This window comes from Mustelus asterias, chromosome 23 (assembly GCF_964213995.1).
Source record: "Mustelus asterias chromosome 23, sMusAst1.hap1.1, whole genome shotgun sequence".
In the NCBI taxonomy this organism is placed as follows: Eukaryota; Metazoa; Chordata; class Chondrichthyes; order Carcharhiniformes; family Triakidae; genus Mustelus; species Mustelus asterias.
Genome location: NC_135823.1, coordinates 46,969,845 through 46,983,978, shown reverse-complemented (window position 1 = coordinate 46,983,978; position 14,134 = coordinate 46,969,845). Strand labels below are relative to the sequence as shown.

The window sequence follows — 14,134 nt, the reverse complement described above, 5'->3', positions numbered from 1 at the left end:
TGCTGAAATATTGATCTTAGTTTATGTATTTATCGTTGCAACCTATGCCACAACACAACCTTCCATATGCTTCTTTATTTATTATCCCCTCACACCTTCCTAATTTTTAAACTTTGCTTTTATTTTATTTATAACTTACTAGATGCTCTCCCTTAACATTGCAACAAAATTTTCCATTCATAAAGCACTATTAATATAGTAAAAATCCCAAGGTGCTTCACAGGATCAATTGTCAGCATACAATATTAGCATGTACAGAGGAACTAACTAACAGGAAATAGAGTCGGGATAAATCAGTAATTTTCAGTTTGGCAGGTTGTAACTAGTGTAGTGCCAAAGGCATCAGTGCTGGGTTTCCACTATTTACAATTAATATCAATGACTTGGATGAAGGCACTGTGTGTACTGTAGTCAAATCTGCTGATGATACAAAGATAGGTAGTAAAGCAAGTTGTGAAGAAGATAAAAAGAGTCATCAAAGGGACATAGAAAAGTTAAGTGAATCAGTGCAAAGAGGTGCCCGATGCTGACCCACCAGCATCAGAGCTCTGTGTTATAAAGAAAGACTCAGAAGATTAACAGATGGAGTATAATTTGGGAAAGTGAGAGATTGTCCATTTTAGCAGGAAAAATAAAAGGGCAGACTCTTAATTAAATGGTCAAAGATGAAGGTTTTATGGAGCATCTTAAAGGAGGAAAGAGAGGTGAAAAGTGTGCCAGTTCATATTATTTACATTGTATTTGTTGACTGTGGTTTTCCCATGAGAATCAAAATAACATACATTCAGATGAAGTAATGTTACAGATTATATTGGCACATGTTGAAGCAATTCATGGCCTGTTTTGGGGAGTGGGAGAGAGAGAGCGGTGGGGGGGGGGTGCAGAGAGACAATATGAATGAAGTGATGGAAGGGAGAGAAATGGGGACGCTGCCTATGTAACTTGTAATACTACAGTTACACCCACTTGCCAATGATGGTACATCAGTTACTTTTTGCCATCATTCATTCAGGTAACACATATTATAAGGCTGAGAGCTCCCTGCCAGAGCCAGCTGCTGGATGGTTTGAGAAAGCAGACTGGCAACTGACAGCGACCTTCTTCCCCCCACAATCCCATCAGTTCTGTGCTCCCATAAAATGTGTTTGTTGGAGGAGGAGTGGAAGGGAAGCAGAGGCAGCACTGCAAACTGTCAGGCCTCACACTCACCTCAAAAACACCTCCTCCATGGTAGTGACTGAAGCTCCATAACTGGCGATTCCCAGCACATCCTTCTTCTCTTCCAGTTCTGTGAAAAGGCTTTCAAACCTGCAGATAGGAAAGGTGCAAATATATAGAATCCATTCTTCTCCTTGTAATAAACAACAACATTCCATTTGCCTTCCGAACCACTTCTGCGCCTGCACACTGTACTGACTTTTTGTGATTCACGTACGCGATCACTGGACTGACACACACATGATGTGAACCAAGGCTTGCCCTAGTAGTGTTGATGATTCTATGATGTGGAGATGCCCGGCGTTGGACTGGGGTAAGCACAGTAAGAAGTCTCACAACACCAGGTTCAAGTCCAACAGGTTTATTTGGTGTCATGAGCTTTTGGAGCGCTGTTTCTCATGGGTGAAAATGGGAAATGTCGTCCTTTGGCTTAACAAAATAGGAAAATAAAAAAGGATTATTAAAATTAACTGCTGTGGATATGAGATTTTACTTTTCAAATATTTTAAATCAGATTCTGTACAGGGAGCATACAGAAGTTAGTAGACCCACCACTGAATATAAATAATAATTAATTATGGGACAGTGTGCACTCTCTGAAAAAAATGTAAGTGAGGTTGCAGATTGACCTTGCTGGCCTAATATAAATGTGAGAGAGGTAGGAAATCTCTAAAACTAAATGGGTTGGGCAAGTCACCAACTATCTGATTGTTTTGCAAAAATAAATGTGTATTAGGGATTTTAGAGGAGGAGTGTCTTTGTACAGAATAGGGACATTGAACCTACCCCCAAATACACACACAGATAGACCAGGCACACATAAACACCAGGCGCACACACATAACCACGCGCGCACAGTCACTGAGGCTGATGGATGGACATACATAGAATCACCCCTGTGAATAGTGGCACCGTAGCACAGTGGTTAGCACTGCTGTCTCACAGCTCCAGTGAACTAGGTTCAATTCCAAACTCGGGTCACTGTGTGTGGAGTTTGCACGTTCTCTCTGTGTCTGCATGGGTTTTTTCTGGCTGCTCCAGTTTCCTCCTTTCTGGATGTATCACTTGTTATGGCTCCTGCTCTGACCAAGACCGCAAGAGACTACAAAGGGTTGTCGACAAAGCCCAGTCCATCACGCAAACCAGCCTCCCATCCATTCGGCTCTGATGAAGGGTCATCTAGACTCGAAACGTTGGCTCTATTCTCTCTCCATAGATGCTGTCAGACCTGCTGAGATTTTCAAGCATTTTCTGTTTTTGCTCTCATTCATTAACTCTGTCTATTCTTCCCACTGCCTCAGAAAAGCAGCCAGCATAATCAAGGACCCCACACACCCCAGACATTCTCTCTTTCACCTCCTTTCTTTGGGAAAAAGATACAAAAATCTGAGGTCATGTACCAATCGACTCAAGAACAGTTTTTTCCCTGCTGCCATCAGTATTTTGATATATTAAGTTGATATTTCTCTGCACCCTAGCTATGACTGCAACATTACATCCTGCACCCTCTCCTTTCCTTCTCTATGAACGGCATGCTTTGTCTGTTTAATGTGCAGGAAACAATACTTTCCACTGTATACTAATGCATGTGACAATAAGTCAAATCAAAAGATGTACAGGTTAGATGGATTGGCCATGCTAAATGATCCCTTAGTGTCAGGAGGATAGGGCCTGGCTGGGATTGTTGTGAGTGCAGCCTTGTTGGTTCAAATGGCCTCCTTCTGCACTGTAGGGATTCTATGATTAAGTGTGTGCCCCCATTAAAGATATGCTCAGATACTGACTGTACAGACAACGATTGGAGTTACTTCCTCTGCTGTAATATACCTGTCAGTACTTTCATTTGGAAGGACGTAGGAGAGTTCTGCAGCAGCAGTGGTCTGCAGGACTGCTTTGGGCACAAAGCTCTTCACAAGATCAGTAATTCTGGAGACATTACAATGAGGCTCTTTCACGATCACCATGTGGTATCCGGCTCCTGAAACAACAGACCCAGCACAATAGTCACAGTTGCTAAAAAAGACTCCTGTTTCAGTTTGAATAAACTTTCCTTATAGGTTTATATGATCCTGCATTACCTGTGTCACGGCTATTACAGAGTTAGAATGCAGTACTTTCAGGTGGTACCATCTTATTTGTTACATTCATCTGAAAACAAGGTGGGCTTAAGTCTATCAAATCCTATTTCAGCCCATTGTCCCCCCTTTAGGCATTGTGTTGAGTTTTGGTTACTATGCTATAAGGGATGCTGCAAGTGGTGAATGGGGTGCAAAGAGGCACCACAATGGAGATCCACAATCTTAGTGATCTGAAGTATGATGAAAAGTTGAGAAACAGTTGGGAAACTGTGGGTGGAAATCTGGTGACGTTGTACTACTGTATAGCGATTTCTCTCGCACCAATCTACATTCATTTAAATGCAACTAAATTTAACATAGAATTCCTGGTTAGAGAAGATTGCATTAGCACTCAACAAACTGAATCAAATGAACACGGTGGCACAGTGGTTAGCACTGCTGCCTCACAGCACCAGGGAACCTGGTTCAATTCCAGCCTCGGGTTACTGTCTGTGTGGAGTTTGCACATTCTTCCCGTGTCTGCGTGGGTTTCCTCCGGGTGCTCCGGTTTCCTCCCACAGTCCAAAGATGTGAGGGTTAGGTTAATTGGCTATGCTAAATTGACCTTTAGTGTCAGGGGATTAGCAGGGTAAATATGTGGGGTTACGGGAATAGGGCCTGGGTGGGATTGTGGTTGGTGCAGACTTGGTGGGCCAAATGGCCTCCTTCTGCACTGTCGGGAATCTACGATTCTTTGAATCTCAGCCAGTTCTCCTCTCATACCAACATAAGAGACAGACCAATTTTGGCAGGTTCATCACTTTCAACAACACAATTAGAATCATAGAATAGAATCCCTACAGTACAGAAAGAGGCCATTCGGCCCATCGAGTCTGCACCGACCACAATCCCACCCAGGCCCTACCCCCATATCCCTACATATTTACCCACTAATCCCTCTAACCTACGCATCTCAGGACACTAAGGGCAATTTTAGCATGGCCAATCAACCTAACCTGCACATCTTTGGACTGTGGGAGGAAACCGGAGCACCCGGAGGAAACCCACGCAGACACGAGGAGAATGTGCAAACTCCACACAGACAGTGACCCAAGCCGGGAATCGAACCCAGGTCCCTGGAGCTGTGAAGCAGCAGTGCTAACCACTGTGCTACCGTGCCGCCCTTACACTGACTCACTGACTGTACCCCACGCTGCGGGGGAACCTGTGACGGGGTGTGCTGTCACTGGGACAGAAGATCCCGTTGGTGTGAACAGCCAAAGAATTCTGGCCTCTGTCTTTATCACCGTGCCTTAAGTCTCACTGCACTGGAGAATCTGGCAAGAGGTTTACAGGTCTCTAACTGAGTTTGTCTGATCTTTTCATTTCATTTCATTTCAGTATTCCCACCCTCCCTGCCGAATGCCCCTCCTTCACTCTGGGTCACACCTCCACAAGATCTCGTTGGAAACAATGGAAAGGCAGAATACTATTTAAATGGAGATATACTATAGAATGCTGGGATAATGAGGGATCAGGGTGTCCTTGTGCATGAAACACAAAAAGCATGTGGGTAGAAGCAAGAAGGCAAATTGAATGTTGGCCTCCATCACAAGGGGATGTTGTGCATGAAAGTAGGGAAGTCTTGCTGAAAGCCATACAGGGCATTGGTGAAAACAAACCGAGAGTATTGCGTACGGTTTTGGTGTCATTATCATTCAGAGGAGGTACCTTAATTCCAGGGATGAAGGGATTGTCTTACGAGAAAACATTGAGCAGGTTGGGTTTAGAAGAATGAGTGGTGATCTTATTGAAACAATTCAGATTCTGGGAGCTTGACAGTATAGTTGGTGGGAGGGGTTTCCCTCAATAATTGACAACAATGGGGCACAGTTTCAGAATAAAGGATCCACCCATTTAAGATGGAGATGAGGAAGGATTTCTTGTCTCAGAGGGTCATGAATTTTTGGGATTCTTTAACCCAGAGTAGAATAGAGGCTGGATCTTTGAACACATTCAAGGCTAAGATAAAGAGATTCTTAAATAATTGTTGAATTAAGGGTTATGGGGAACAGGCAGGGAAGTGCAGCTGAGGCCAATATCAGATCAGACATGATCTCATTGAATGGTGGAGCAGGCTCGAGGAGCTGAACAATTAACTCCCACTCCTAATTTCTTATGTTCTAATAAGATCAGGTTTGTCATTCAATGCCTTTTCTCATATGCTGTCAGTTTGGCGGGAACTTAGCACTGCGCAGCCAATGTCTGATAAATATGCACAGCTTATATTTATTTATATAGCACCTTTAACAGAAAAAAAATTCCCAAGGCATTTCTCAGGAATATCACGAGACAGAAATTGACATCAAGCCAAAGGAGAATGTTTTGGGAAAGGTGACTGAAAGCTTCTTTGAAGAAGCAGGGTTTAAGGAGCTTCTTAAAGGATAAAGTGGTGGTAAGGTTTAGGGTGGAAATTCCAGAGCTTAGAACCCAGGAAATTGAGGGCACTGCTTCCACAGGATGAAGAAAAGTGTGTGGCGGGGGTTTAAATGGTCATAAACCAGCCTCCCATCCATTGACTCTGTCTACACTTCCCGCTGCCTCGGCAAAGCAGCCAGCATAATTAAGGACCCCACGCACCCCGGACATTCTCTCTTCCACCTTCTTCCTTCGGGAAAAAGGTACAAAAGTCTGAAGTCATGTACCAACCGACTCAAGAACAGCTTCTTCCCTGCTGCCATCAGACTTTTGAATGGACTTACCTTGCATTAAGTTGATCTTTCTCTGCAACCTAGCTATGACTGTAACACTACATTCTGCACTCTCTCGTTTCCTTCTCTATGAATGGTATTTTTGTCTGTATAGCGCGCAAGAAACAATACTTTACACTGTATGTTAATACATGAGACAATAATAAATCAAATCAAAATCAAATAATTGGGTGAACGGAGACCCGAGAGCTGTGTTTTGTGCTGTTTCTCATACCCACCATACTTGTTCTTGAGGAAGAGTGAAGATCCACAGCACTGAAGCTGCCCATTGGCCATGATCAGAATACGATCTCCAAGAAGGTCAGCTTCATCCATAAAATGAGTGCTTAGCAGGATAGTGCGGCCATACTTCTGATGCTGTAGAAGGTCCCAGGCAGCTCGCCGAGAGAGTGGATCCATTCCAGATGTTGGTTCATCCAACATGACAACCTGAAGAACAGAAAGCAAATCATCAATATAGGATCCACCATGGGGTTTCAACCAGTTTCTAAAAGGACAGGGGCACTGTGAAGAAAAAATATTCCCTCTGGAAAGTGTCCCACCCGTTCTACAGGCAAAGGTTTATGGCCCTGTTGTGGCAGGGGCAGAACCAGAAAATGCGGCAAGCTGTTCAAAAGCCAATTGACTTTGATGGGAATGGAAGATCCTGCCAGCAGAAGGGGGCCGTAAAATTTTACCTCAACACCATCTAGGACAAAGCAGCTCATTTGATTGGTATCCCTTCCACCCACAAACAATGGCAGCAATGTATACCAACTACAAAAACCAATGCAGGAACTCACCGAGGACATTAGGTAGCATTGTCTGAAAGAAGTGCTGGTTAGGTGCACTGGCCATGCTAAATTCTCCCTCAGTGTACCCAAACAGGTACCAGAGTGTGGTGATTAGAGGACTTTTACAGTAACTACATTGCAGTGTTAATGTAAGCCTAATTGTGACACTAACATAAACTAAAACAAAACATGAACTTACAAACCCATGACCACTACCATCTAGAAGGAGGAGTAGGGCAGCAGATTCATGGGAATACCATAACCTGGAGGTTCCCCTCCAAGTCACTCACCATCCTGACTTGAAAATATGTATCTGCTTCTGGGTCAGAATACTGGAACTCCCTCCCTAACAGCACTGTGGGAGTTCCTACACATCAGGGATTGTAGCAGTTCAAGAAGGCAGCTCATCACCAAGGACAACTAGAGATGGGCAATAAATGCTGACTTAGCCCGCAAAGCCCACATCTTGTAAATGAATTTTTAAAAAATCCACCTTACATCTAAGAAGCACCTGGTCCTTTTAGAAAGAGGTTTGAGGGCAGAGCTTGATGTACATGTAGCTGACATTATCACAAGTTCAGTCAGCAAGGATGGAACAGGTATGACCGACAATCGCTGCAGTAGTAGCCAAGTGATCACACAGTCATCCGCCCTCTTGCCATCTCCCCAAAACCTCAAATCACCAACATTCTCCCAAAGTTAGTTTGCTCAGTAGTGTTGGTCCTCTGTCCTCATTTTCCTCTCTGTGATTGGATTAACCGTTGGCACATTAACCATTGCTGCTATACACCTGGTTGTGGTAAACTGGATAACTGGATTCAACTTCGGGCTTCACCCTCTTTGGTGCAAGAAAGCCATGATTATCCCCAGTGTGGTGACTGCTGCACTGTACTTTGCATGAGTTAGCCAGTATGGCGATTGATCAAAGGCTACTATGACTTAGCTCTCCATAAAGCAAACTACAAAAGGGATTTTGTCCGCCACTGAGGGAAGAATGATAATTATTCAAAGGCCCTTTCAGATCATTCTTGTCCTACTCAGTGTTATTAATTATTTAAAGATGTTCTATTTTTTGCTTTCTTCGATGTGAAGTCAGTTACAGGAATAAGATCAATACTTCGGCTAAAGGTGGTTACATTAGTTTCAATCTGGTTACCCCCAGCTCTCAAACACTCAGCTTAAACACACTCACAGTCTGGGTCCAGTACTATCAGAGAGCTGCTTCAGATTGGTTTGAGTTTTCTATTTTTGCTTTCTTTGATGTGAAATTAGTTACAGGAATAAGATAATAACACTTTGGCGAAAGGTCGTTACATTGGGATTGGAGTCGGGCTAGAGTTTATGAATGTGCAATTAATGGAGACAGCTGGCCATTTAAATCGCCATCTGCCACCAATGAAATGGAATTTTCTTAGGCCATATCTGGGCACATTAGACCAGGTAAGAGTTGGTCTGAATTTGGTAGATTTTTTTGGATAGCCAGGGTAACCCTTTGAAGAAATAAGGTATCCCCCTAGATATGGTCCTGGGACACCTTTAGGAGAGGTAAGGCACCCTTTGGAATTATTAGAATAACTCATTGAAACTGTCAAAGCTGTCAAAGAACTGTCAAGCAATGAGCTGTCAGAGAATTGTCAAAGGGTTCTAAGTGAGTTGGCATGGAGGGGATAAGGGCAAAAGGTAGTGTAGTGGGTGAGGACATAGGTTGGCATAGGGCTATAAAAGGCCTCATGAATGGGGCATGGGGGTATGGGGGCTAATGGGGTCAACAGAAGGGCATGAAGCATAAGTTGGCTTGGATAGAGCATGGGAGGGCATTGTTTTGTTTTGATCTTTTTAAAATTTAATTCAATGAAGTGCCAGGCAAGCCTTCTGCCCAGCCTGGCCCACTCCTGACAGCCTCCATACTTGTCCCGGGGTCCTCAAGCCAACCCTCACATCTAACCCACTCCCACAAAATGAAAACCAGAACTGCAGGCCACCATTTTTAAAAATCAAGTTCACAGAACTACAGATTCTCCCATCCCTACACATGCGACACGAGAGTGAATATCTGGGCCACTGTATCTGCTGCGCATGTGAAGTAAGTGCTCTACCTTGTGCCGTGACACAAATAAACAAAGTCTCTCCCTCAACACATCGTTTGTTATTTTCCCTGTCCCATTACACTCCTGTTTGCCTTTACATTATTTCATCTCCCAAGCTTTCCACCCAATCACAGACCTTCCCTTTTGTGCCTTCCCTACCTCAGTTTCCCTGCCTTTACATTAGTTTAAAACCTATTATTTCTCTAACATTTTCTACTTCTGATGCAAGGACATTGACAATGAGCCATTAACTCTTTCTCGACCACAGGTGCTGCCTGATCTGTTGAATACGTTTATATTTCAAACACCTGAGCTGCTGGAAGGGTAATTACCTTGGAGTTGCCAATGAGAGCGATTCCAATTGAGAGCTTGCGTTTCATTCCTCCGGACAAAGTCTTGACCTTGGCTTTTCGTTTATCCTCAAACTTCAGCATTCTTAACGTTTGGTTTACCTCTTCACGGATCTTACCATATGGGCAGCCTTTGAGCTGTGAGGGTGAAATGGACAGGGTCAACAAACTGAGGCAATGCTATCTAACACTAATCGCCACTTCAATAGCTGGAGTGCGTAAGCTAGCTGTGAATCATTCTGCATCTCCTTCACTAGTGCTGGTCTCTCTGCCTCATGCCCTGTCTCTCTGTCGCTCACATATTCTGCCTCTCTCCCACTCTCTCACTACTTCTCTCCCCCAAAACCCCTTCACTCTTTCCTTCACTCTCTTAACTCTCTCTCTCCTCTTCCCTCATTCACCCTCCCTTGTTTGCCTGCTCCTTCCCCTTCTCTCCCTCACTTGGCCTCTCTCTCCCCAATTTACTCTCCCTCGCTCACTCTCCCACACTCTCCCACTCTCTCCCTCGCTCACTCTCCCACTCTCTTCTTGTTCAGAGCAGGGACTAATCAGACATTCTTCCGCATTGGAGAGTCTAACATTCCTGACATCAGGAATAAAGTTCATGGCTGCAACTATCCCAGCCCACTGCACTGCTTGAGTAGCACAGCAGGCCAGGAAATATCAGCGGGGGGGCCTGTAATGAGAGTTGCGACTGGTGTCCAGCCAATCACACATTTCCCAGGCCCTTTTTTTAAGTGCGGGGCTGATTACCATATGGAAATCTGAATTTCCATATTATCAGCGAGCCAGGGACTGTATCATTTGGGCTCGCTAATGTTACCCTCCCCGCTGGGAGAGGTTCCCACCAGTGGGGATTAAAGCTGGTCTACATCAACAGGAACCAGGCATGATCAGCCCACTGGTGGAGACACCGGCTATTGAGGCCCCCCCCAGGTGGTCGGGGGCAGGAAGGTGCCCTTAGGGCAGCTTGGCACCCTGGCACTGCCCACCAGGCACCAGGCAATGCCAAGGATTGGGGGAAAGCTTGAAATGAATATAAGGATCAGGGCAGTGTGAAGACTGGGTAATAAGGGTACGACTGTGCAGTTGGCAGAAGCTGGCAGTCTGCCGATCTAATACCAACCAGTCTGATCTAATCTTGAATCTCTATCCCTCTTTCTTGGTTGGTTCAGCAATATAAGATGAAAAGAAAACCGCGAATGTTTGAAATACGGGGGTGATTTTCCCCCCAAAAAACTAAGCACCCAATGGAAATTTTCCCACCTATTTTTGGGCGTACTTAGTTGAATGAATTTGCACACTTTGTGCATCACAGAGTGCCACGGGGGGATTCCCGCTAGTAAGGGTGGGGTGGAGCCTAACCTTGCCCAACAGGCCTGCGTCCCCACCAGTAGGCTGATCATGCCTGGTTCCTGTTGATGTGGACCAGCTTTAATCCCCACTGGTGGGAACCTCTCCCAGCGGGGAGGGTAACATTAGCGAGCCCAAATGATACAGTCCCTGGCTCGCTGATAATATGGAAATTCAGATTTCCACATGGTAATCAGCCCCAAAAAAAGGGCCTGGGAAATGTGTGATTGGCTGGACACCGGTCGCGACTCTCACGACAGGCCCCCCCGCTGATACTTCCTGGCCTGCTGTGTTACTCGAGCAGCGCTGTGGGCTGGGATAATTGCAGTCATGAACTTTATTCCTGATGTCAGAAATATACAACAGGTCTGTGAGGATCCATGGGAGAGTGAAAAGGTTAAAGGTTTAGATGGGATGCTCCAGCAGTACCAAGCTCAGAATAGATTCCCATCATTTCACACCTGCTGGATAAAGTGCAAGAAAATACTTCACCATGAAGAGCACTCAATTAATAAAATATTGAATTGAAAGCAAATTTAAGTAATTGTGACCATAAAACCATCGACTGTCATAAAAACCCATCTGGTTCGCTCATGTCCCTTTAGGGAAGGAATCTGCCATCTTTATCTGGTCTGGCCTACATGCGACTCCAGACGTACAGCAATATGCTTGACTCTTAACTGCCCTCTGAAATGGCCTAGCAAGGCACTCAGTTTAAGGGCAATTAGGAATGGAAAATAAATGTAGGCCTAGTCAACGGTGCCCCAGCTCTTCCAATAGCACCATTGAATCTTTTGCACCAAGTTGAACAGGTACATCTGGATTCAGTTTCATGCATCATGTCAAAGACATTCGCCGGAATTCTACCACGTCGCCCGTCACGGAATTGGAGTGGGTAAGAGGCAGACAACGGAAATGTCCGTTGAGCGAGGAACTTCCCCCCCCAAAATTCTAAGTATCACAAAAGTCTGAAAACTGGAGAGTTTTACTCTGGTTTTTTCAGCTTGCTATCCCGTGCAATTTTCCCACACTCGTGTCAATTTCTTTGGCAGTCGGGAGTTTCACGACAGTAAGAGGTGGTGGGGGCGGGGGGGTGGTGGTGGAGACTAAGCTCACAGGGGAAGAATGCTGCAGCTACTAGGCATGTGCCCTGATCTCCCCTATACTGTGTTCTCAGCATGGCCATCGTGCCTGGCCTTCGTTTGTGGAGACCAGTAGTGATTTACACTGGGTTCTCGCTGTGCCGGAAAATCGCCTCCAGCATCTCAGACAGTCAGCATTATACCAGAGAATCAGCCTTTATTATGTGCCAAATCACGGATTGGACCTTGAACCTATGCCCTTCTGACTAAGAGCAGAAGGTGCTACTCAGTGAATCAAAGTGACATTTTGCAAGGAACATCCTGTAAGGACAAGAGTTGACAAGGTATATATTGTGCAGTCAGCTGCACGGACGGAGAGAGAGACTGTAAGCTACCATAAGCTGCCTTTATCCTCTTACCTGAAACTGGATTCCAAAGTGTTCTTTCCCCCCCAGAGCAACTCACCCCACTAAAAAAGTACAGATGTTCTTGTACGGTCAGGCTATCGAACAGGACATCATGTTGCGGACAGAGACCCAGGCTCCGGCGAACCAGTGGCATGTCCTGACAGATATCATACCCGTTAATGGAGGCAGTGCCACTTGTAGGAGGGAACAGACCTAATAACCAGAACAGGAGATTATTTATTTCTGCTGCAACTCTGAAAGAGAAATACAAACAATTCCAACATTACACTTTAAATTGGTCAGTCTCAGAACTAAAAATATAGCTTGCCCTCCTTTGAGCACATTCCCCTCTCCCAAGCACATTCCTTCCTCAACTCTCCCCAAGTTCATGCTCCTCTCCCCCTACACGTCATGTTTCTGAAATGGATTATCAATTTTGCAGCATCCCCATTCCCCATTTTAAATTACCTAATCACAGCTGATGAGCTTTCTTGAGGCAGAAGCGGAATTTCTTTAAGGTCAAGTTGGGTCCAACATGAAATATATTAGACTGGAAGAGTGGGACAGTGTTGACACAGAGGCAGATTCAGTCATACGGCTCTACAGGACACAGTAAATGAAGATCCAATGATCCTGCCTCATTAATGAGATTGCGAGGAGCAGATCAGTTACTGGGATTCTTCTCATTAGGCTCCAGACAATCGCACAACCCAAAACTGTAAGAACATTCTTACAGCTACAAGACTCAATAGGTTATCCTCCATTGATTCAGTGTTCTGGGCTTCCTCTACATCCTCATCCTCTTTGTTGTGAATAGGCCTTGGCTTCCCAAGCAGTACAAGGGTTGGGCAAATACCCGAGGTTAATACATAATAACATGGGTCCTTTAGATAACACATTCTATTAAGAGCAATGAAAAGGCAGCTGTTCTCACTAAATAAATCAGCAGCTGACCCTGGGCAAGCAGAGCTCTCCATATGTGGTCTCAATAGACAATGAACATGGAGTTTACTGATGCTTTCTACAGTTGTGTGGTTTTGGTTGGTAAAGTTCCATGAGAATCACATGCACATTTGAGGATCCTTACACCTTGGTTCTCCCCAGCCTGAGGTGCCTAAACTCTCTGGGCAGGACGGTGCTACTGTTTCTACAAGGGTAAGGACTGCACTCCAAACCATGCAGACAGAAACTCCACATGCACAGATTCATTCAATAATCTGGTTTGGAGAATCTGATGATAATGTTGGGCTCTTGTGTGTCAGACATACCTGGCTGACCAAAGGAAAATACCGAGTGTTTGTGCTTTGCCAGTAATGCTGCCTGAAATCAACGACATCTACATGAGTTCCAATGGAAAAGCCAAAGGGGGATTAAGTGGAGCCCAAACTACTAACATATTCCTAGAGAGCACTCTTATGTCCTTGAACTTACCTGTGAGCATGGAGAGAGTGGTGGTTTTTCCTGCCCCATTATGCCCCAGCAGTACTGAGATTTGCCCCTGGTATAAGCTCATGCTTAGATGGGAGACTGCTTTCTTCATCTGGCTTCCAACTTTAAACACCTACGGAACACAAAGCTTTTAAATGGAATCATGCAACAGGGCAGCTACCATCACAGCTCAATTCAAAGTCTGTAATTCCTTTGGTTCTAGAACAGTCCTAGCAAATTGAAAGTTAGCAAATGGAATACCGCTACTCAAGAAAGGTGGGAAAGTAACAGGATACAGGCCAGTTAGCCTGACATCCATCATTGGTAAAGTACTGGAATCTATTACTGAGGAAGTAATTTTGTTGAAGCTTTTTATCTTGCACTTATCAGGGCAATCACAAGAATATCAATATCAGGGGAAGCGACAAATTTATATTGAATGAGAACAGAGTGCTGATTGGTTGGTAGAGGCATTGACATGAAAGGTGCGTCAGTTGATGGTGACTGACAGTTAATTGCCAAACATTGTTTGAAATTTAAATCAGACAGCTTGACTGTGATTGGTCAAAGCATTGTCCTGAGGTATGAACCAGAAAATGGCTGTCACT

General features: G+C 44.7%; 1 protein-coding gene across 5 annotated transcripts in view; it reads right to left on the bottom strand.

The window, feature by feature from the left end:
- The window catches only part of abca3b (ATP-binding cassette, sub-family A (ABC1), member 3b), a 118,101-nt gene that overhangs the window by 49,397 nt on the left and 54,570 nt on the right, over nucleotides 1-14,134 (bottom strand). For all 5 annotated transcript variants that reach the window (XM_078240429.1, XM_078240428.1, XM_078240426.1 and 2 more), the window contains 6 exons: nucleotides 13,530-13,659; nucleotides 12,157-12,311; nucleotides 9,239-9,394; nucleotides 6,265-6,475; nucleotides 3,046-3,196; nucleotides 1,210-1,308 (listed from right to left, as the gene is read on the bottom strand). In XM_078240429.1, coding sequence (XP_078096555.1) covers nucleotides 1,210-1,308; nucleotides 3,046-3,196; nucleotides 6,265-6,475; nucleotides 9,239-9,394; nucleotides 12,157-12,311; nucleotides 13,530-13,659 — 902 coding nt within the window. The remainder of the gene's footprint in view (nucleotides 1-1,209; nucleotides 1,309-3,045; nucleotides 3,197-6,264; nucleotides 6,476-9,238; nucleotides 9,395-12,156; nucleotides 12,312-13,529; nucleotides 13,660-14,134) is intronic.